Source organism: Pinus tabuliformis, chromosome 9, assembly GCF_031772625.1.
Source record: "Pinus tabuliformis cultivar Carrire ecotype Pingquan chromosome 9, CPIR1, whole genome shotgun sequence".
Taxonomy (NCBI): Eukaryota; Viridiplantae; Streptophyta; class Pinopsida; order Pinales; family Pinaceae; genus Pinus; species Pinus tabuliformis.
This window is the reverse complement of record NC_142307.1, coordinates 1,602,964,335-1,602,989,603: the sequence shown is the minus strand read 5'-3', so window position 1 is coordinate 1,602,989,603 and position 25,269 is coordinate 1,602,964,335. Positions and strand designations below refer to the sequence as shown.

General features: G+C 39.4%; 1 protein-coding gene and 1 pseudogene across 1 annotated transcript; both read right to left on the bottom strand.

Annotated features, from left to right (window-relative positions):
• Nucleotides 1-4,937, bottom strand: part of LOC149154901 (alpha,alpha-trehalose-phosphate synthase [UDP-forming] 5 pseudogene) — a 60,606-nt pseudogene extending 55,669 nt beyond the window's left edge.
• Nucleotides 4,938-8,385: 3,448 nt separating this feature from the next.
• On the bottom strand, nt 8,386-8,997 carry LOC149154900 (uncharacterized). Its single transcript, XM_089444247.1, has one exon. The coding sequence runs from the start codon at nt 8,995-8,997 to the stop codon at nt 8,386-8,388; it is 612 nt and encodes a 203-aa protein (XP_089300373.1).
• Nucleotides 8,998-25,269: the final 16,272 nt, after the last annotated feature.

Sequence of the window (25,269 nt, the reverse complement as noted above, 5' to 3'; positions counted from 1 at the left end):
AATGGCTTATGAGGATCAACTCACAACTTTTAGTCAGTTTGAATTTGGAATTAATTTGAGAAAGAGAAGAGAACCAATAGGAGAAAGCAAGCAAGCAAGAAGAGGAAATCAAGAGAAGGAAAATTAAAGAAAAGGACAAGAAGGGAAGGTTGGGTCAAGTAGCTTCAACAAGATGATTTTGTAGGTAACATGTTCCATGTGTGATTTCCTGGCTAATTTGTGAATGCATGGTACATGCTTTTGTTCATTTGGTTCACTTGATGTCATTGGCATGGGTTTTTCTGGGTTTGACAGTGGTTTCAGCCTTGCCTTTCGATTTCCTGGATAACCATGATGTGATGGGTTTGTTTTTTGGTTGATCTTTGGATTTCTGGAAGGTTTTCGAATTGGGTGAGGCAGTCTCAAGAAAATTACCAAGGGTTGGAGGTGGAGGTGGTTCAATATTTGGGAAGCCCTCGATAGGTGGGTGGAGACAGGAAAAGTCCTTAAGGTACTCGTAAAGAAACTTTGAGCCATCTAATCTTATTTTGGGCTTTGTGATCTCTTTACTAGTTTTGGTGAGATCACAATAGCCTGAGGGTGGAGGTGGTTTATTCTCCAAGAAGCCTTGGTTGTTTATGTCTTGAGATCCCATGTTCATTCTTAGAATATGGAACATGGGTGAATGGATTAAAGAAATATTTGGTTCATCCAATCTATGGTGGGGTGGTACGTGGAAGTCCCTAACTTGGTTGGATTTTTCCTTAATTAATAAGAACTATTTTCTTATTGTATTCTATGAACACTTGTACTCGTTATTATGATGACGTGATGGTTGTTATGTCATGGTTAATAATCTAGTGACATGATGATTATAAGCATGGATCTTTTACGTGCTCTAGCTACGGATTTGTTCAGGATTTGATAGGTACTTGATGGTTAATGAATGCATGGGCTAAAAAGCATTATGTTAGTTATTATGAGAAGGCATTAGACCTTCTTGGTGATTCTCAGATAAGTTTCAAACTCCTATGATCAGATATACATTCATGAATTGTAGATTAGATGTTCACCATATGTTTGACGAAATGAATGTCACGGTTAGGCCTGGTTAGGTCAAGTTCTTGTTCAAGTTTTGTATAAATAGAATTTTCATTAAGTAACTTATCATTCTAGAAAGTCTCAAGAAGTTCTAGGCAGTGGTCTGAATGTTAACTTGGAATTGTGGCTCAGATCTCGAGACCGTGCCCTATGACATGGTGATTTTAGGCTATAACCACATGCAAATAGTGTAATGTGTGGAGTTGGAACCCTATAACCACACCCTTGTAGACTTGTACGTGTGGTTGGGGGTCTAGGTCAGAGAAAAAGATATGCAACTCAGGGTTTGGTCAACTGGGGTGGTTCTTTGGCCCCTAGGATACTTGTAAGCCCTATAGGATGTTAATTTGTGGTAAGTAAGTCTCAGTTGTAGGCCCTAGCTCCTTAACTAGAGCTAGGAGGTTGATTCATGTCTTAGTGGCACTTCTCTTCACATTTACCTGGAGGTCTTGTGAAAGCGGGTAAAATGGGGAGGGGGTGTTACATTATAACACCCTCCTTCCACATCCACCCAAGTAACAATGATAACCAAGGTAAACATGAGACAAGAGGCTAATATGATCATATTCAACGTCCTAGGTGACCTTAAGGAATTGGAATCGACAAAACATCACACACGGTCATCCAACATAATCCACATAACCTTTAGGAGACAAGTCAGCCATTGAGACACCGTATCCCTAAGTCCTACTGTTGTTTTAACCAAATTATGCCAAAGTAACCCTCCACAGATGCTACCAAGGTGAGTTATAATGCTCCCTAGACACTACCTAGGTCAGTTTTAACACTCCCTAGACACTTCCGAGGTGAGTTACTCTCTAGGCTAAAGCTACATTCTTCTAGCATTCTGGTATTTGAGCAACTTTTTTTTCCTAGGGCTTGGGACAATGCCCATAATGGAATGATCACTTGAAATTAGTAAAAATACAAGGAAACAAGGATGCAAAAGAAATAAGTTTAACAAAACCATAACCCGAGCCCTACTATCCATGATAGGCATTTCCTCATACATATCATCAACAGGTAACCTATAGGTGTAAATAATAGAAGTAAGTGTAGAGATCTCATGCTTATTTGAGAATCACCATGAACCATTCTTTCCTCATGTCAATTGCTGCCTTACCATTTATTAGATCATAGATACATTATCCATTCCAATACAAGTAAAAACATGCTTAGAGCCATACATAGTTGTCACAAAATATACATATAACAAACATAATAGGAACATAAATACCATAAACATATCAGCCATCAAAATCCATATATACACTAGTACGTTTGCACATGAAAATAAAGGGAGTAAATTTCTCATTAATAAATGCAATGAACCAACCGGAGACGGGACTACCACATTCCACCTGACCATAGATTGGCTGAGCCAAGTCTCTCTTCAACCAATCACCCACATGCCATATTCCAAAAATGAATGTGGGACTCATAGAACACATTAAAAAAATAACACTAAACATTGATGCCACCAGAATTCTCTGCCTACACTGTGAGGAATTTGAGTGCCTCCTAGTCTCTAAGGCTTTACTGTGCATCGACGGTCTGATCCAGGGATCACTATTGATGGGTCCAAACCCCTTCTCACACTTACCAACGTTAATAAAAGGATTATGAATGGATTTAAATGATGAGAAGTTTGATTGAATGTGTTATTTGGTCATTCAACGGTTGATTACAATGATTTAATATTAATTTGGGTTCCGGCACTTATGATTTGTACCCGCGCTACTGGTTATTGGGCAAGTGTCCACTCCTCAAAAACTTCACCCTCTTTGGTAAGAGGTCCTCAAACCCTATCTCCTAGTCATTTTTCTTGTCGAGCTGTTGAGGTTGAGGGTTTCGTAGTATGGTTCTTCTGTGCGGTTTTCTCTGTAAAATGTTATGCTGCCTCTGGTATTCTGGCTCAGATTTTGACCTGGAAACTTATTCGGCTTCTCCGTCTGGTAAGGGACTCTTATTCGACATTGGTTTCCCTTTGTTTTTTTCTCTACCTGGCACTTAATCTCTCTGTTGAGTTGTGGACAGTAGCTTGCTTGTTAGGATTTGGAACTTTTCTGTGTACAAGGTTAATACTAGTTATTTTGCTGGACTATGCGACTGCTCTTGTCTTGACTTCTTCTGTGCAACTGTTCGTTGAGTTCTCTGGTTACATTTCTCTGTTTCATGGACAGGTTGCGGTCTCAGGGTCTTCGGCTTTGGTTTCTTCTGCAATAACAAGGTAAGACTTCGTTCCCTGCTATCATTCCTTTCTCCTCTTCACGCTTTGGTCTAACTCACTCGCTCCTTCATGAGCAGAGTGACCCTCGGTGACTGCAATGTAGGTGCCCTGTCTCTGTAAGGTAAGTTCGAACCCTTGTCTCGATATTTTCTTTCAGTCTCTTCTTTCTCTGCCACAGAATGCTTACACTTGCTGTTGGTGACTGTCGTTGCAGGTGGTTTCGTTCTAGAGGGTTTTAGTCTTGGTTTCTCGGTGTGCTGGCTAGACCTGGGTAGGGTCGCTCCTTATTATTCTTGTCACTTGTTTTATGTTCACCGTAAGCTAGGGTTACAGTAGCTTGTTGTGATGACTAGTGACTGACCGACAGTATGTAGTCGAGGTCCGCAAGACTTGCACTGTTTCTTTTATGGGTAGTTGCTGTAGGTTTGGATTACGGCTAGGGTTTCTAAACCCGTCTGCTATGATAAACTTATTGAAACTTGTACAACATTATTGCATGGACTATATGTATATTTGAACAGAGGTCTTGTGACTGTATGTATTAGAATAGAGGTTCTGTGATTATTTTGTAAATAAAACAGAGAGGGTTTATTCTTCAGAAATACCTGTGTGATTTTTTTGCCTTTACTGTTCAAAATGCATGCGACCTATCTCTGTCTTTGATGCTCAAAATGAATAAAACATCCATGATTCCTCTGCATTCTTTTGATTGACAAATTCCAAAACTGTATGCCCTCGTTTTTGTAACATACTCCGTAGTTATATTTGCAAGCTTGCTTTGATTTATTGACCTGCTTTAATCAATACAAATAGAACCATATATGTGTACATGCTTGTGGAATAAAAAAAAAAATCAAAGAATGTGCTTTCCCTGTATCAGGCAATTTAACAGGATGATAGATAGACAGTTACAGGATATTAGAAAATAGATTGTGTGCTCAGAGATATTATATTATATTTCTTCCTCTCAAAAGTTCAAACCTCTTACAATTGCATTCTGTTCCTTCTCAATAATTTTCTGGAAACTATTTTCTCCTAACTGTTGTTGGTTACATTCTGTTGGTTACATTTTTTAGTTCAAAAACTATTTATTGTCCTACATTACAACCTATAAAAGTTGACATGAAAATAAAAATAATTACTTGCAACAGTTTGACTAATTAATTCTCTACCTTCCTAAATATTGTTCTTTACTAAATTGAAATAACACAAAAAACAACTACAATGTTCGCTTAGCAATTTCCTTCTCAGTCCTCTCAGAGACCAAATAGCCTTCTATCATGATGACTCGTCAGCTAGATGCTCTTGCATCAGGCTCCTGGGGTAAGAAAAAGTCATGGCTCCGTTCCATGAGCTCCTCCAAAGAATAACCTTCCTTCTGTATCTACGCCGCGTCGAGCCACGAAATGTCCTTGATTGGACGGTTCTTCCACTTGACAAGGTATCATAAATACTCCTTCCTGCAAGTCCTCTTGGCCACCTTTGTGTCGAGAATATTCTCGATCTCATGGGGTTGAGCCGAAGGCATGTCCCTCATCCAAGAACTGCCTACAACTTGGGTGTCCCGTTCTGGCCATACCACACTGTCATCTTCTGGGTTGGCAGTATATGGGAACATGTTTTCCATGTTGAAAATAAGTGATATTCCTATATCTGGTGGCGGTTTTATTTCATATGCGTTGGTTGAGAATTTACACAAAATATTACAAGGACCAATCTTCTTAAATTTTAGCTTGTTATGTGCCCTTAGGAAAACGTTCTTTGCGTAAGTGTGCAAGGACTTCATCACCTACATTGAATTGTACTTCCCGTCGCTTTAGATCTGCCTGTTGTTTGTATTTTTTAATGTTTTCCTGCAACTTTGATTTCACCTGTTCGTGTAGTTCATTCATTGATTCGTCAAAATCTTCCCCATCAGCACTTCTCTTCTCCAACTTTCCCAGATCCCGCAACTCATGTACTCTGTGAGGATGCATGCTGTACAAGATCTGAAATGGACTGTGTCTAGTGTTGCAGTTCAGTGAATCGTTATAAGATAATTTTGCCTGAGTGAGCGCACGATCCCATAACCATGAATTTTTCCCAGTCAAGCTCTGCAACAAGTTCCCCAAACTCCTCTTCACCACTTCCTTTTGCCTATCAGTCTGTGGATGATATGCAGAGCTGAAGTTCAATTGTGTGTCCAACTTCTTCCATAGGGTGCACGAAAAGTGTCCTGTGAATTTTACATCCCTGTTAGAAATAATAGATTTGGGTAGGTCGTGTAATATAAAAATCTCCATGAAAAACAGGTGAGCTACATGAGTGGCATCACTAGTTTTTCGACAAGGGATGAAATGCGGCATTTTTGAAAACCTGTCTACCACCACCATCGCCGAGTCATAACCTCACTGTGTTCTAGGTAGTCCTAAGACAAAGTCAATGTTGACTGAGTCCCATGGTCTACTTGGAACAGGCAGTGGTGTGTAAAGTCCGGTGTTTTGACTATGTCCCTTCGCCAGTTGGCAGACTTTACACCTACTCACATATCGTTGCACATCCCTTCGCATTCTTGGCCAATAATAGAAGTGTCTGAGCTGATCCAAAGTTTTGTCTATGCTGAAATGTCCGGCTAGACCTCCGCTATGCTTCTCCCATATAATATTTTCTCTCATCGAACAATCAGGAATACATAACTGTCCCCCTCTAAACAGTAGTTCCTCCTGCAAGTTGTAGTCCAACCATGGACTATTGTTCCTCAGCAAGGGATTTTGACAGGCTTCATAGGCCTCTTTGAAATCCGTGTCGGTCTGATACAAGTCTTTCAAATGCTCGAAACCCAGCACTTGTATCGTACTTTCTTGTAAGAGCAAGGCTCTTCTGCTCAATGCATCTGCCACCTTGTTGGCCTGCCCGCTGATGTGTTTCAACACAAAGGTGAAACTCTGCAAATACTCAACCCATTTGGCATGCTTATGGTTCAATTTATGTTGTTGCATCACATACTGCAGCACTAAATTATTAGAAAATAACACAAATTCACTCCCCAACAGGTAGTGTCTCCAATGCTTTAGAGCTTGGACGACAGCATAAAATTCCTTATCATAGGATGAATACTTCTGCCTGCTTTCATTCAACTTCTCACTGAAAAATGCAACAGGTTGGTCTTCTTGGCTGAGTACAATGCCAATAGCTGTACCGCTTGCATCGCAGCGAACCCAGAAAAGCTTATTAAAATCTGGTAACCTTAAAATTGGCCTTTCTGTAATTTTCTTCTTCAGGAGCTCAAATCTTTCCTCTACTGCCTTAGTCCAACAAAAAGGTTGACTTGCCTTTTTAATATTGTCCAACATAGGCACGTAAATTTCACTAAAATTTCTTATAAATTTGCGATAAAAACTCACCGGCCCATGAAAACTACATACCTCAAACAAGATTTCCGGAGATGGCTAGTTAATGATTGCTGTAACATTTTCTGGGTCCATCTTCAACTCATTTTCTGCAATTACAAAGCCTAGATAAACCAGTTCTCTTTGTAGCAAAGTACATTTTTTCAAAATTTTCAGCAATTTATTCTGCTGCAATTTCTCCAGCACTCTTTGAACATGTTGAAGGTGCTCCTCCTTAGTCCTGCTAAAAATTAATATGTCATCAAGGTACACTATCAAAAACTTGAAGATAAACTCTTTCAGCATTTTGTTCATCAATCTCATAAAAGTACTAGGGGCGTTACTCAAAGTGAACAACATGACCAGCCACTAGTACAACCCTTCATTAGTCTTGAAGGTTGTCTTCCACTTATCTCTTTCCCTGATCTAGATATGATGATAGCCATTATTTAGATAAATCTTCGTGAAGGATGTTGCCCCACTAAGGCAGTCCATCATATCTTCCATCTGTGGTAGTGGAAATCTGTACCCAATAGTGATTTTATTGATGGCCCGTGAATCCGTGCACATCCGCCATTCTCCTCCTTTCTTGGGAGCGAGAACTGTTGGCACTACACAAGGGCTTAAGATTTCCCTTATCAGCCCTTTATCTAGCAACTCCTACACCTGTTTCCTGATCTCCTCATTATCTTTGGGGCTCATCCAATATTCTGCCTTATTTGGTAGGCTTGCTCCGGGCATAAAATTGATATGATGACTGATGCTTCTTTTTGGAGGCGACTTGTCCGGAAAATCATCAACTATAATGTCACTGAATTCCTGCAGCATCTCTTGAATTTCTGCAGGCAAATCAGATATTTCTATGTGCAACAGCACCGTCTTTTCCCTCCTCACAACAACATAGTTCACTTCACTTTCCTCGATCTATTTCACAAACTGTTTCCCACCTATTAGCAATACTTTCGTCCCGCTTGCTTCTGTTGTCTCCTCTTCCTTGATGGGTACAAGCGTGTGCTTGATCCCATCTTTAAAAAACTTGTAGCAGTTTGTCTTTCCATCGTGTACTACCTTTCGATCATACTGCCATGGTCTTCCCAGTAGTATGTGACACATGTCCATTGGAATAAAATCACAGATAACTTTGTCTTTGTACCTGCCAATGTGAAATTCAACTTCACACTATTCATCAACCAACAACTGGTGGCCTTTCTGTAGCCATGACACCTTGTAAGGGGTGGGGTGCTTAAGCCACTTCAAACCCAACTTCTCTACCATCTCGGTGACAACCAAATTATTTGTACTCCCACTGTTGATGATCAACTTGTGGCACTTTCTGTGTGATTTGCAAACTATCCAAAATACTGCTTTCTGTTGGGTCTGTTCAGTTGTTTCTTTAGCTAGTTTCAGCAAAACTTTGTTCAGAACTAAGGCCTCCCTTATTTCCAATACATTTTCTGCTTCTTGGGGTGGTGCCTCAGCTTCCTCAGGCTATGCAAAAAACGTTCCTCTCTGGCCAGCTTGTTCTGCTTCAGGGCATTCAAACGATCTATGCCCCCACTTGTGGCACCTGTAGCACTAATAATTTGCTCCTCTACCTCTGCCATTCCCCCTTCCTCACTGATATGGCCTACCACCTCTAGTGCTATCTCCTTTTTGTGCTATTCCTGGAGCCTTGTAGCTGCTGCCCTCTTCGCTATTACTAGCAGTTCACCCTCTGCCATAGGACTGTCCTCGTCCTCTGTCGGTTCGCCATCCTCCCCTAGCATTTTGTTTTCTATTAATATTTTCCTCAACCTTCATAGCACTCTGATAGGCTTCTTCTATATTTCCCGGGGAAAGAATGCTAATTTCATCCAGTATTTCCAGTCTCAAACCATTTACGTATCTTGCTATCTTCTCTGGGGTGTCATTGGTGTAACCAGCTCTCAAGTTCACCCGGTAGAATTCTTCTGTATACTCCCTTACGGTCATCCCTTTTTGTCTTAAATTCTGCACTTGTCGGTAAAGTGCAACCTGGTAATCCTTAGGCAGAAATCTACCTTTCAGCTTGGCCACCATCCTTGACCACTTCTTTATCGGTAACTTTATCATCCTTCTTCTCTCGGCTTGGACACTGTCCCACCATAGGGTTGCGTGTCCCTTCAATTTTGTTGCAGCGAAATTGACTCTCTGGTCCTCGCTAACCTCTTCACTCTCAAAATACTTGCCCAACTCGCTTACCCAGTCCAACAGAACTTCTGTGGACAGGCTACCTTCGTAATTAGGAATCTCCGGTTTGGGCTTGTTGCTGGCCAACAGGACCGATATCAACAATCTCATCTCTGGCCCTTCCTCATATGATATGTCTGTTGTAACTATGGCTTCTTCCTCATTGTCATCTCCTCTTTCTAGATCCTTTCTCCTTCATGCTTCCATTACCTCCAAACAAGCAGTAAGGATCCTTATTTCTTCCCTCAATCCTTCATCTACTGCTCTGTGCACACCTCTCCCATGTCCTCGTCTTCCAACTTCCATATCCTGGCACTTTAAATAACCTGGCTCTGATACCACTTGATGGGTCCAGCCCCCTTATCACACTTACCAACGTTAATAAAAGGATTATGGATGGATTTAAATGATGAGCAATTTGATTGAATGTCTTATTTGTTCATTTGGTGATTGATTACAATCATTTAATATTGATTTGGGTTCTGGCACTTATGATTTGTACCCGTGCTACTGGTTATTGGGCAAGTGTCCACTCCTCGAAAAATTCCCTCCCGCTTTGGTAAGAGGTCCTCAAACCCTATCTCCCAGTCATTTTTCTCATCGAGCTATTGAGGTTGAGGGTTTCACAGTATGGTTCTTCTATGCAGTTTTCTCTGTAAAATGTTATGTTGCCTCTAGTATTTTGGCTTGGATTTTGACCCGGAAACTTATTCAGCCTCTCCATCTGGTAAGGGACTTTTATTCAACACTAGTTTCCCTTTGTTTGTTTCTCTACCTGACGCTTAATCTCTCTACTGAGTTGTGGACAATAGCTTGCTTGTTAGGATTTGGAACTTTTCTGTGTACAAGGTTAATACTAGTTATTTTTCTATACTATGCGACTGCTCTTGTCTTGACTTCTTCTGTTCAACTATTTGTTGAGCTCTCTAGTTACATTTCCCTGTTTTGTGGACAGGTTGTGGTCTCAGGGTGTTCGGCTTTGGTTTCTTTTGCAATAAAAAGGTAAGACTTCGTTCCCTACTATCATTCCTTTCTCCTCTTCATGCTTTGCTCTAACTAACTCGCTCCTTTATAAGTAGAGTGACCCTCAGTGATAGGTGCCCTGTCTCTATAAGGTAAGTTCAAACCCTTGTCTCGATATTTTCTTTCAGTCTCTTCTTTCTCTGCCACAGAATGCTTACACTTGCTGTTGCTAATTGTTGTTGCAGGTGGTTTCATTCTGGAGGGTTTTGGTCTCAGTTTCTCAACGTGCTGGCTAGACCCGGGTAGGGTCACTCCTTATTATTCTTGTCACTTGTTTTATGTTTGCCGTAAGCTAGGGTTACAGTAGCTTGTTGTGATGACTAGTGATCGACCAACAATATGTAGTCGAGGTCCGCAAGACTTGCACTGTTTCTTTTATGGGTAGTTGTTGTAGGTTTGGATTATGGCTAGGGTTTCTAAACCCGTCTGCTATGATAAACTTATTGAAACTTGTACAATGTTATTGCATGGACTATATGTATATTTGAACAGAGGTCTTGTGACTGTATGTATTAGAACAGAGGTTCTATGATTATTTTGTAAATAAAACAGAGAGGGTTTATTCTTCAGAAATACCTGTGTGATTTGTCTGCCTTTACTGTTCGAAATGCATGTGACCTATCTCTGTCTTTGATGCTCGAAATGAATAAAACGTCCAGGATTCCTCTGCGCTCTTTTGATTGACAAATTCCAGAACTGTATGCCCTCGTTTCTGTAACGTACTCTGTAGTTATATTTGCAAGCTTGCTTTGATTTATTGACCTGCTTTAATCAATACAAATAGAACCATATATGTGTACATGCTTGTGGAATAAAAAAAAAAACAGAGAATGTGCTTTCCCTGTATCAGGCAATTTAACAGGATGATAGATAGACAGTTACAAGATATTAGAAAATAGATTGTGTGCTCAGAGATATTTTATTATATTTCTTCCTCTCAAAAGGTTGAACCTCTTACAATTGCATTCTGTTCCTTTTCAATAATTGTCTGGAAACTGTTTTCTCCTAACTGCTGTTGGTTACATTTTTTAGTTCAAAAACTATTTATTGTCCTATGTTACAACCTATAAAAGTTGACATGAAAATAAAAATAATTACTTGCAACAATTTGACTAATTAATCCTCTACCTTCCTAAAGATTGTTCTTTACTAAATTAAAATAACACAAAAAAATAGCTACAGTGTTCACTTAGAAATTTCCTTCTCAGTCCTCTCAGAGACCAAACAACCTTCTATCATGATGACCCGTTAGCTAGATGCTCTTGCATAAACTATGCCCTACACTGAGACATACTCTCAAGGCTTTACTGTGCATTCTATCCCGGAACCACTATGTCCAACAGAGAGAAAATCCACCTCTTTGCTTTGTCGAATATCCTGCCATTCACCGACAAGGATTCCTAGGCCCATCGAGGCACACAATCTGGCTTTACCGCAAACCCATGATTTGTTTAAGGGGTTTCTAGGTCAGTGGCTTCATGATCCTCAGTCAAGTTCAGGGACCACTACACTATGTGTTTGTCAATTCAGAGGTCCACCCCAGTTAGCTTCAAATCCAATCCAACCATCCCACATAAATTGAATGAGAGAACCCATCTCATCAAAGCTATCAGGAAATGGAAAGGCTAGGCTGAAAATACTGTCACACTTGGAAATACCCATGCAATGGTAGAAAAGAAGCACATTAAATCCTATGCATGCCAAATCTAGCAAGAAAAATACACATGCAATTCGATACCTATAATGAAGCCTATTGTAGCTACTTGATACTGTGTTTCCCTGTTTGATCTTCACTTCCTCTTGCCTTATTTTTTGTTCTTTCTATAATGCCAAAGTGCACCAAGAAAACTCTAAGTCTCCAAGAGTATGAGAGAGAGAGATACTAATGAGAGAGAATAATAAGAGTGCTCCAACACCGAAATGACAAAGGTTGATCCAAGATCTTACACTGACTAAGAGCTTTACAACTGATCCTCATAATCTTTTTTATTGATGAGGCCTCTATTTTATTCATTTCCCGTTATTTTCCTTCAATCTTCTCCTCACATGAAACATGTGACCTCTCACCTTCCTTTTCTCCTAATTTCCATTATTTTCATAAATAATTGTGCCAAAAATGCCATTTTCCTTTCCAAAGCCTTAGTCATTGCTTCTGCTAATTTCCTTAGCCATAATGATCCAGGTGGCTCCAGACACATGCAGAAGTCCAAGAGGACTCAGAAAGGGTCAAAAATCAAAGTGGTTATATTGCTCCCAAACCAGCACCAGATCGAAGTGCTCGTCACCTTGATTCCAATGGTGTGAATGACACTCAAATCCGAGCTTGTATGAGGGAGAAAGAGCCAGTCAAATTTGTGGTAAAAGTTGGTCTATGGGCCAGGTTTAAGTGTCCTACAAATTGACTGAGTCACGGACATGGAATCTAGGTATCATGAGCAGGTGAATTTGTTGGAAACTTAATTTTTCTAATATCCCTTATATTAGACAAAATCGAAAAAATAACCTTATTGTTATAAAAATAAAAATAAAAATATTAAAAGAGGTGGTGGGCCATGACCCCCGCCACCCACATCGGAACCAAATTCCAACATGTATTAAAAATATCAAACTATATTAAAAATAGGGTCGGTGGCCATGACCCTGCCAGACCCTCCAACCACCATACGCATTTATGTAAATAATTACAACATATTACATGGGTAGTGAGTGGGCCACCTCTGGTGGACCCGAACCACACCCCACCAAAAAGCACTTTTCAACATTACAATGAGGGTGGCGGGGCTTGAACCGGCCTAGCCGATGTGGCCAGCCCGCCTCCTAGGCGCCCTCACACCACCATCCATGTGGCACCACCAACTAAAACGGTATGCCAAAACAAAACTCCGCCCAAATTTAAATCAAACAAAACACCAACAGTTATGCCAAAACAAATTAACCATGCTCAATTATGAGAGGGTCGGGATTTGATCCCCCAACCTTCCCTCCAATAGCATCTTGAATTACCACTGAGCCAAACCACCCCACGTGGTAAAGAACGCCCAGAAAATTTTATATAAACCCGACTTTCATTTTCATGGGGAGGATGGAGGACAGAATGATGGAACGGAGGCCAAGGTAGAGTGTGGAGTTCGAGATTTTTTTTTAATTAATTGCAGGTGGAACCATGAGCATGGAGCAGAGGCAGGTAGAACCATGATTGAGCCCAACTTTTAGGAGGGCAAATTTTTTCCAGTGTCCAAATTGGACAAACTTTATGTCGATCCTACACCTCTCAATGACATGAACCTGATGGTGTCAACATAATTTTGATATGAGCATCAGATCTTTAGATGATCCAGAGGAGGGAATCTTTGAGGAATCTAGGGGGAATCCAAAAGATTCCTATAGCCCCAGATTTTCACTTTGTCATAATTCATAAATTTGACAGTCGATATTACACTATTTGACACCATGGATCTGATGGTGTAATCAAATTTTCCATTTGATCATTCCATTTTTCAGGCACTTTTCAAAGTGGAATGCAAGTGTCACCATTCAATGTCCGAGCAATCATTTCCATGATATTCGATGCCACGAGATTGATGGTATAGCCAGATCTAGAAGTTTGTCATCCTCTTCTTCAGATGACTCCTTGATGTGAGGTATATGCAATGTGATCATGCACTTCTTTGTCTCTTTGCTTGAGATGCATTGTGATATATAGATCCATAGGATTTGATGTTTGATGTGGGATCTTGTTTTGTTCTTGATGTGATATGTACTTATTGTCATGTTTTGATTGAGATCCCTTTGTCGCCATGTTGACGAGATACTCATGTGTTGTCATGTATGTTTGGATTGACATCCCTTCGATGCCATGTTGGTGGGATGGTCATTATTATCATACGTGAAATTATGTCATGCTGATAAGAGTCCTTTTGTGAATGAGAGTTCTTGTAGTGGAACAACTCATGGAGCCACTCCTACATGAGGGCATATTCTTTGCATGATAGAAAAAACACATTCATGTACATCATCACTTTTTCTAGCACTTAATGCAACGACCTACACCATCTTGACACCAAGGCTCATAGACGTAGTCCCTCCTGGATGAACTCCGTTATCAACGTTTTGTGTTTTATATTGTTGATTCTTGTCACGTTCCCTCTTCTTTAGAGCATGCATATATGTTTCCTTATGCTCTTTTAAATGAAATTCTAACAACATCACGAAAGTAAAATTTCTTGTTTAAATCAAGGAGTTGAGTCAACTCAGATCAAGTTTGGTATCAAGGTAGTGTTTAGATGCATGTGAATTGCGAATGTGAACAACTGAACGTGCAATGATGGAGGATGACAAAGCGATGTACGAGACCATGCTCAAAGTTTTCCAAAGGGTGGAAATAATGTATGAGGCTCTACAAAATGAGACATAGGAAAAGCAGCGACTGCAGCTTCAGTTGCGAGCCATGGAAGAGGCCTTGGAAGAACTGAAGCACAAAAACTAGAGTCTTCAAGTAGATAACACTAAATTGAAGGTGCTTCTACAAGAAAAGGAAGAGTAGAAACATAGCTTTCTACGACAGTTGCAATGTAAGGTCGAGGCCTTAGAAAAGCTGCATCATGACCCGTGTGAGGTAAAAATTAGTTCTCTGACTTCATGTATGTTTCCTGATGATGATTTTACTATTTTTGAAAACCATACCACAGGAATTGGCTCCAAACTATTGAAGAGAATGGGGTATGAAGGAAAAGGGAATTAATAGTCAAGGCATTACTCAACCATTGGAGGTTGTGTAGAGACCTCAGTTTGCAAGCTTGGGATACACCGAAGGAGAATGCTCAAGGGTGTTAGATGCTTCTGAGGAAAGAGAGTGATGGGAACACATACCCATCATCCCACGGCAGTGCCCATTGCAAGGAAAGAGCTGAGGCAAGCTTTCATTGCCATAATGACACCAAAGACAACAAGAAAAGGTATAACCAGTATCGATATTTGAAAATTCATTTCGATTATAATCATGTTGTTAATGTTGAATGTAAAACATGGCATCTAAAAACATGTACTTTTCTTGGATTACATAACCATACATTTGTTGAGTTTTGGAAAATAATAGTAGCACACAAAAGGATGAGGCATGAAAGACCCTCTCAACAACAGGAAAAAAAGAAGGTAAAGAAGATTTGGAGGAAAGAGACTTATTTTAGTCATTGCAATAGAGGTGGCCATCAAAGAGCCACATGTTGGAGGCTCCATCCAAAGCAGCATCGCAAGGACAAAGCATCTATGCGTGAACCACGTGAAATAGTTGTTCGACAAGAAAAACCACCATAGGGGGATGACCCATTCACATCGATAAGTGAAAAATGGTTTCTAAATATGTTAGCTTGTCATGGTCGTGCTTTTGTAAATCATTTGTTGCATTCTAAGATGTAAAAGTGATGATGTGTTTTCCATCACATGTTAAGCAACAATGATGTCTGGTCTTATTTTGTGATGCATTTTAAACTATGAAAGTGACGTTGTGTTTCCATCACTTGTCAAAGTAACAATAGTGTTTGGCCTTATTTTGTAAATCATGTGTTTCAGTGATGATGTGTCTTCCATCACTTGTTGAAGCCATAATGATATCTTGGCCTTGTTTTCCTAACTGGGGTATTGTTTCCATTTTGATATAAACTTGACCACCGAGTATGTGTTACAAACTCATGGCAAGGATGGGATGCTTGGGTCATTAGTTGGTCATGTAATTCAAGCATGTAACTTTCAAAACAATGTACTATAGGTTTCCAGAGGTTGCAGGTGACGGCTCATCACTTATGGCTCCAAAGGATAAAGGTGAAGGAGAAGGGTGACTTATCAGACATTTGTAAGTGTAGACAAGGTACAAAGAAGTGGCAGATTATTTTCATGCTTTTGGAGGACCAAACGCTCCTCAGTAGGGAGGGTTGATCCAAGTGGCTCCAGACACATGCAAAAGTCCAAGAGGACTCAGAAAGGGTGAAAATTTAAAGTGGTCATATTGCTCCCAAACTATCACCAGATCAAAGTGCTTGTCGCCCTGATTCCAAAGGTGTGAACGACACTCAAATCCAAGCTCGTATGAGGGAGAAAGAGCTAGTAAAAATTGTGGTCAAAGTTGGGTTGTGGGCCAGGTTTAAGTTTCCTACAAATTGAACGAGTCCCAGACATGGAATCTAGGTATCGAGAGTGGGCAAATTTGTTGGATACTTAATTTGTCTAATATCGCTTATATTAGACAAAATTGAAAAAATAAGGTCTTATTGTAATAAAGATAATAAATATATATATATTAAAAGAGGTGGCGGACCATGACCCCCGCCACCCACATCGGAACCAAATTCCAACATGTATTAAAAAAATCAAACTATATTAAAAATAGGGTCGACGGCCATGACCCTACCGGACCCTCCAACCACCATACACATTTATGTAAACAATTACAACATATTATGTGGGCGGTAGGCGGGCCACCTTCGGTGGACCCGACCCACACCCCAACAAACAACACTTGTCAACATTACAATGAGGGTGGCGAGGCTTGAACTCACCCAGCCAGTGTGGCCAGCCCACCTCCCGGGCACCCTCACACCACCACCCATGTGGCACCACCAACTTATATGGTATTCCAAAATGAAACTCCACCCAAATTTAAATCAAACAAAACACCAACGGTTATGCCAAAAAAAATTAACCGTGTGCCATTTTGAGAGGGCCAGGATTTGATCCTCCAACCTTACCTCCAACAACTTCTCGAATTACCACTACGCCAAACGACCCCACATGGTAAAGACCACCCAATTTTTTTTATATAAACCTAACTTTCGTTTTCACGGGGAGGACAGAGGACCGAATGACAGAACAGAGAGTGGAATGGAGGCTAAGGTAGAGCACGGATTTTGAGACATTTTTTTAATTAATTTCAGGTGGAACCATGAGCATGGCGTAGAGCGAAGTGGAACCATGATTGAGCCTAACTTTTAGGAGGGTGAATTTTTTCCAGTGTCCAAATTGGAAAAACTTTATGTCGATCCTACACCTCTCAGCGACACAAACATGATGGTGTCAACAAAATTTTGATCTGAGGAGTAGATCTTCAGATGACATGGAGGAGGGAATATTTGAGGAATCTAACGGGAATCTAAAGGCTTCCTGTAGCCCCGGATTTTCACTTTTTCAGAATTCATAAATTTGACAGTCAATTTTACACTATTTAACACCATGAATCTAATGTTGTAATCATATTTTCTATTTTTCGGCCACTTTTCAAAGTGGAGTGCAGGTGTCAACATTTAATGTGCGAGCAGTCATTTCCATGATATTTGATGCCACTAGATTGATGGTACAACCAGATCAAGAAGTTTATCATCCTCTTCTTCGGATAAGTATTTGATGTGAGGTATATGTAGTGTGATCATGTACCTCTTTTTATCATTGTTTGAGATGTATTGTGTTGTATAGATCCCTATTTGATGTTTGATGTGGGATCTTGTTTTGTTCTTGATGTGAGATCTACTTATTGTCATGTTTTGATTGAGATCCCTTTGTCACTATGTTGACGGGATACTCATGTGTCGTCATGTATGTTTGGATTGAGATCCCTTTGATGCCATGTTGGTGGGATGGTTATTATTATCATACGTGAAATTATGATATGTTGAAGGAGTCCTTTTATGAATGAGAGTTCCTATAGCGAAACATCTCGTGGAGCCACTCTTACGTAAGGGCATATTCCTTACATGATAAGAAAACACATTCATGTACATCATCACTCTTTCCAACACTTAATGCAACGGCCTAAACCGCCTTGACACCGAGGCCTGGAGACGTAGTCCCTCCTGGACGAACTCCGTTATCAACGTCTTGTGCTTTATGTTGCTGATTATTTTCATGTTCCCTCTTCTTTACAACATGCATATATGTTTCTTTATGCTCTTTTAAATGCATTTTTAACAAAATTATGAAAGTAAAAGATCTTGGTTAAATCCGGGAGTTGAGTCAAATCAGATCACATAAAAAACCAAATGAACATGCGCTAGGATGTCTTTCACAGCGTTTATCTTGGAATAAATGTCACATTAACTATGGCCTTATATATTTTTACTTGTAATAATCACCAGGGTTATTACAGAACCATCCCCCTTGGGGGAACACTGTCCTTAGTGTTCAGTGACACCTATAACCAAGAAGACTGCCGAAAAGAAAACACACTGCCCATGGAGCTTTATAACACATCTCATTGTATTATTTACAATGAATGACCTGCTCAAAAGAAAAACATCATGACAACATGACCAGATAACAAGCATACCACATAATTGAGCTTTACAACACAACTCATTATGCTATTTACAAAAACCACAAATACACATATGCACATTTTCTAAACCAACAAATAAAGGATATGATTCCTGTATCAATCAACAAGGGAATCCAAAGGATAACACCTCCACCCTCAAAGTAACACCAGGATTCACCTCCTTCCCAGGAAGTCTAGAATCCACTGCAAACCCAAATCTAGATCCAACGTCGAGAACTATAATCCTGCGGCACTTGTCCTCTCAGTGAAGAGTTATCGACTCATTGTTCCAGGGCACACTCCCAATGTGCCTCTGATTCCATATGGGAATGCTAATGACAAAAAAAAATCCATCCCTGACCTTCCCTTCTCTGCTATGCAGTCCCTCGAGAAATTTGGTCAACCTCTTCCGTGCAGTCACTCACCTTCCAAGTTCTGCTAGCAACCCCATACTGGGCATTCCATCCCTTGGCAAGGCTTCCTCACATCAGAAGAGCAAACAAACAAGGCATATACCTGCCTCAAAACCATCATGCCGGTAATAGCATTCATGGAAATAAATGGACACTATTGGGTACTAGTGTCCCATAATGGCCCTACTCCTGAAGTACTCTACCAACATACTATTGCATGTTCCAATTCCTTTTGATGTTGCTACCAATTATTGCAGTCAATTTCAACCACCTGACTAGGCATGTTCATGCATTCCTATACCTTGCACGCAACTTCCATTAGATTTAAATAAATTGAAATAACTTCAAATCATACTTCATTGGTAGCTAGTCAATAAGGTATAATCACAATCGTGTTTACTTCATGTCATAACAATTCAACCTAATACCTTTGACCAAATTATCATGTATAACATATCACATCAGGTTAGATCAAAACACAACGATCATGAATCAAAATTGTAAATCACATGTAACCATCAACCACACATGACATACCACACCATGCAATACATGCACCTTGCATTCACACCTGACATACAATGCATACACCTACACCTAGTGCACACAAAACACAATACATGCACCTACGCCCAGTGTACAACAAAACACAAGACTTATACGTACAAAATGTACATCACAATACATACATCCACACACAATGTGTGACACCACAAAATGCATAAACATACACCTGATATACAAAACAACTTATACATCCATACCCAATGTGCAAGGCCACACAATACATGTACCCACTTAGAGTACAACACAATGAATGCATATGTGATGATGCCATGACTACACAATGCACATACATAGTACCACATGTCTGTAACATAGAAATTATGAGATGCACAGTACCATCTGTACACTACAATCACCCACAAAACGTGTGCACAACATCACATGTACATGACACTACCTGCACAATGTGTACATAACACCACATGTACACTTCACCATTGTACAACCCATACACAATACCACATGTACACAGTACCACATGCATGACATGTACGTTACACCATATGTACACAACGCCTTATGCACAGTATGTACACAACACCACCTACACACAGTGCCACTTGTACAACATGTACATAAGACCACATGCACACAATATCACTTGTAAAATCAGGCACACCACACCATATGTACATATTGCCAATGTACCACATGCATGCAACACCACTTGTACATAGCATTGCATTTCCAACATGTACATAGCATCATATCTACACAACACCACATGCACACAATACAATATGTACACAATACTGCATATCAAACATGTACACACATTACATACACACGTTACTACATGTGCACGATCATCACAGATGCAACATGTACAACATGTACAACATATGCACAATAATACTACCATACATTCAAAAACACACTGTCTCTACCAATAAACCTTGCTCCAAGTTTCTTATCTATCCTTGTCCCAACATGTCGCAGACCACAGTACTTCATTTTGTTGTTGTATCCTTCGGTATAACCTATCCATAACATAAAAATAATATAATCACACAATATCAGCTCATAAACACATGATACTGACCTCATATATTTCTTATGAATAGTCTTCCACTTGATTCCTCATGAGACCAAGAACCTATTCATGTCATTTGCCTACGTATGAAATCATTCCTCCATAAGAATGATCCTTGAAACCCTATCCGAGAGTGACATGGATACATAGATACATAAATATATAAAAAAATTAGCATAAACAATCATGGTCCTTTTAGAAGATGACATACATACACCTACATTTATAAATATATAAACATCAACATAATCATGATCATAACATAATCACCAAATATCAAGGTCAAGGGTTAAGAGAACTTCCTTTATTCATGCAACACATGTGAAACATTAAGAATAGTCATTCCCAACATAGCCAAGGCATTTGATTCCTTAGATCCATTAAGTTTACCTCTTCTGCTTACCTTTCTCATGTTTTCTTTGCCATTGCCCATTTACAGCAATGGACCTAGCCAGTCCAACTGGTTGTCATATTCTTACCTTCCGTTGCACTTACTCATGCACAAAGCTTCATCCTAGTCTCACATTACCTGTTGGGGACCACATAGTTCTCCCCAAGCTCCATCAAATTTCCTCTTTCTGACCAACTCCCAAGACTCAAAACTTAAAATGCAAGCATAAAAAACAATCAAGAACAAAACCATGAAAATAAAAAGCAATATGACACCACAAAACGTGGCATGATCATGCACTAGGCATAACAAAACTGAAAATCAAGTGCAAAGAAATCATAAAACCCAAAAGCATAAGACTAACAATAGACACCATGACTCAATCCCCATTATTCCGAGGGAAAGCTCAACCTGAACCTTATTCAATATTTCATGGTAGTCCCTTGCCATGCAATCCCCTGCATCACACTACCATAAACACATAACCGTTAATTCAAAAATAAACATAACAACATACTACTTCCTTACCTTATTGTGCCAAGCACATTGATTGCAACTGAACACATCCATTCCATCTCGCAAGGGACTCCATTCCTTTAACGGATCCACCTGTAACTAAATACTAGCTAATATACCTGTCAAGTAGATGTTCACGAATCTAGAACATATCCACATAATGTCATATGAGATCAAAGTTAAGAATAAGTCTTGTATGCAAAGAACTTGTTTGTTTTCAATTAGGGTTTCCAAACATAGCCAATGGAATTCTTGCCTAATTCCTTTCTTTTACCTTTTTACCTTGTTTCAATAGAGGCTTAGTAATACAAAAACATCAACTATTACCATGTCACGCTAATACCAGGCATGTTTCCTGCAACTATTCACACATGTCAACCACATGTTCCAAATATCAAGACAATCATATCTATCAATTTTAAATCAACATTTAGCAGGATTAGCAATCATCTCATACTCCATAGTCAACTCATAGTCATTAGACATAATGCTACAACTGTCACCTACTACACTCAAGTACATATAAACTGTCTCAACACATATGGATAAGTACAAGCATCTTAAAATAAGATCATTTGAGCACATACTCGTATTATGCAACTCATCAAACATTCAACCAACTTGCAACCATACCATGTTAAATAAATCAACTAGACAACATAATCAAATAGTCAAGTACCAAATAAATTACATAAGCAAACTCATACCTTAATGTATCTCAGGGGAGGTGATCTTGTCTGCACAATCAATCCATGTTATCATGATACAAATTCACAACATATCAACTCAGACATAAATGATGATAGCCATAACAATAACTAACTAACATGTTCACATGATAAGCTCGTAAACAAGTATCATTCATACATAATAATCACGTCCACACATCAGTCTAGACTAGTACAACACCATATCACAAATATGTTGGCTCATACCTAAATATCGCAATAATAACCATCTGCATAGGCGGATCCAATTTAGCATGATACATAAGACGTCGAGATCTTATGAAATAACCCTAATCATCAAGATAGTAGAATATAACAACAGTAAGATATATATCATGCTCATCAACAACATATAACCTAATCATCGAGTTATATAACGTAAAACAACAATATCAATGCATACAACCAGAGGTTACCATCATTCTTGACTATTCCACTCATGTGCATATGACTATACTAATAAGCTATTATCTATCATGTACGTAACCATAACATCATAAGAATTGTGCATAAAACTAATGTATATAAACCTAATGCATATAACAATCATTGACTTACATACCTGCGTGCCAAACATACAATACTTGTATGAAAATATGCTCTTACCCCAAAGTCCAATGCTCCAACCTCATTATGATGATCTGCATCTCGTACTCTATCTCAGCGAACACATTAGCATCATAACATACCAATATCACCCTAATGACCTAAATTGCATACCATGACTTCACAAGGCATGTTTGACCTATTATTCATGCATAACTATAAGAAAAACTATACATGCATAACGACTACATATAGACACATGAGTACAAAAAATATACATATCCTTCTAGCTAGAGTTCAGTCATCAATGCATGACCATATCAACTACACAAACCATGACCTCACGCATGAAAAAAACCATTACTCCATTGTACACATTGCCACATGCAACCATCAACATGCATAATAAGCTACACATACGCATGAACACATGTAGTCGAGCATAAGTGATCAATACTTGTAACCAAACTAGAAGAATGATACATGTAATCAAAATATTCAAGGATGTAACCTAACATACAAGGATGTAAGTAGGCAGCATAAAATCAACATGTAAATGAAATATAACCATAAACAACTAGTCATATACTCATAAAAGATGCATTCCACAAAATCAATATCAAATTCTCCATAATAACCATACTACAACCATAATAAATCATCACGCAAATGGAAAAAGCACATGAAATGCAAGTGTAAGAGACATACATGCAACTAAAATGCATGCATGATCAACCCACACTGCCCATCCAGTCCGAGAGTTGAACCATGCTCTGATACCACTCTATAACACCCTCCTCTCACATCCACCCAAGTAACCATGCCAATGGGGGTAAAAATGCGATTAGAGGATACTATGATGAGATTCGATGTCCTAGGTGACCTTAAGGAAGTGGAATCAATGAAACATCACACCTATCATCCAACATCATCCATAGAACCTTTAGGAGACAAGTTAGCCACTAAGACAGCTTATCCCTCGATCCTATTGTTGTTTTAACCAACTTATGCCAGAGTAACGCTCCCCAGACACTACCAAGGTGAGTTATAACATTCCCTAGACGCTGCCCAGGTGAGTTGTAATGCTCCTGAGACACTTCCCAGGAAAGGTAGTCTCTATGCTAATGCTCTGTTCTTTCTTGCATTTCGAGATTTGAGCCATTTCTTTCAGCCTAGGACCCGGGACACTGCCCTGAATGGAATCATTGCTTAAAATTGGTAAGAATATAAAGAAACAAGGATGTAAAAGCAATGAGCTGAGCAAGACCGTAAACCGACCCCTACTAGACATGACATGAATTTTCTCAAATATATCATCAACGTGTAACCTACAGGTGTAAACAACAGAATTAAGTGTAGGGATATCATACTCATATGAGAATTTCCATGAACCATTGTTCCCTCATGTCATTTTGTTGCCTTATAATTTGTTAGATCCTAGATATATATTCATTCAAATAGAAGTAAAAACATGCTGAGAGCCATACATAGCCATTGTCACAAAATATACATATAACCAACATAATAGGAATAGAAATACCGTAAACATATCAGCCATCAAAATCGATATATAAATCAATACGTTTTCACATGAAAATCAAGAGAGTGAATTTCTTATCAATAAATGCAATGAACCAACCAGATATGGGATTTCACGTTCCACTCGACCATATATTGTCCGACCCAAGTCTCTCTTTAGCCAATCACCCATGTGCCATATTCCAAGCATGAATATGGGACTCATATAACACATAAAAAAAATGCCAATAAACGTGTATGCCACCTATGTTTTCTTCTTACATCATGAGGAATTTGAGTGCCTCCTAGTCTGTTAGGCTTTACTGTGCATCCACAGGTCGATCCAAGGATAAGTAGGCCCTACACTGAGACATACTCTCCAGGCCCGTGCATTCCATCACAAAACCACTAGAACCAACAAAGAGAAAATCCACTTCTTAGCTTTACCGTATATCCCACCATTCATTGACAATTACTAGGCCCACTAAGGCACACAATCTAGCTCTACTGAAACCCATAGTATGTTTTAGGGGTTACTAGGCCAATGGCTTCCTGATCCTTAATCTGGTTTAGGGACCACTACACCATGGGTTTGTCGATTTTGAGATCCATCCAACTCAGCTTCGAATCCAATCTAGACATCCCACATAAACCAAATGAGAGAACCCATCTCACCAAACCTATCCAGAAATGGCAAGGCTAGGCTGAAAATACTGTCACACCTAGAAAAAACCATGACATGGTAGAAAAGAAACACACGCAATCCCATGCATTCAAAATCAATGCAAGGAAAATACACATGCAAGTTGATACATGCAATGAATTCTATTGTAGTTGCTTGATCTTGCCTTTCCCTGCTTATCTTTTCTTCCTCTTTCCTTATTTTCCTTTCTTGCTCCAATGCCAAAGTGCTCCAAGAAAACTCTAAGTGTCCAAGAGTATGAGAGAGAGAGAATAATGAGATTGCTCCAACACTGAACTGAAAAAAGGTTGAGCCAAGAGCTTACACTAACTAAGAGCTTGCCAACTCATCCTCAGAAGCATTTTTATGGATGAGGCCTCTATTTTCTTCATTTCCCATTATTTTCCTTTAATTTCCTCCTTCCATGCAACCTGTGACCTTTAACCTTCCTTTTCTCCTAGTTTCCATTATTTTCATAAATAATTGTGCCAAAAATGCCATTTTTCCTTTCCAAAGCCTTGTCCATTTCCTTTGCCAATTTCCACAGCCACAAACAACCAAACGAACACACTCTAGGATGTATTTGCCAACATTCGGCTTTAAATACGTGCCCCATCAACCATGGTCATATATATTTTTACATGGAATTTTCACGAGGGTTGTTACA

Coding starts and splice junctions, on each gene's coding strand:
- LOC149154900 (XM_089444247.1), bottom strand. CDS start 8,997: ATGAGATTGTTGATATCGGTCCTGTTGGCCAGCAACAAGCCCAAACCG.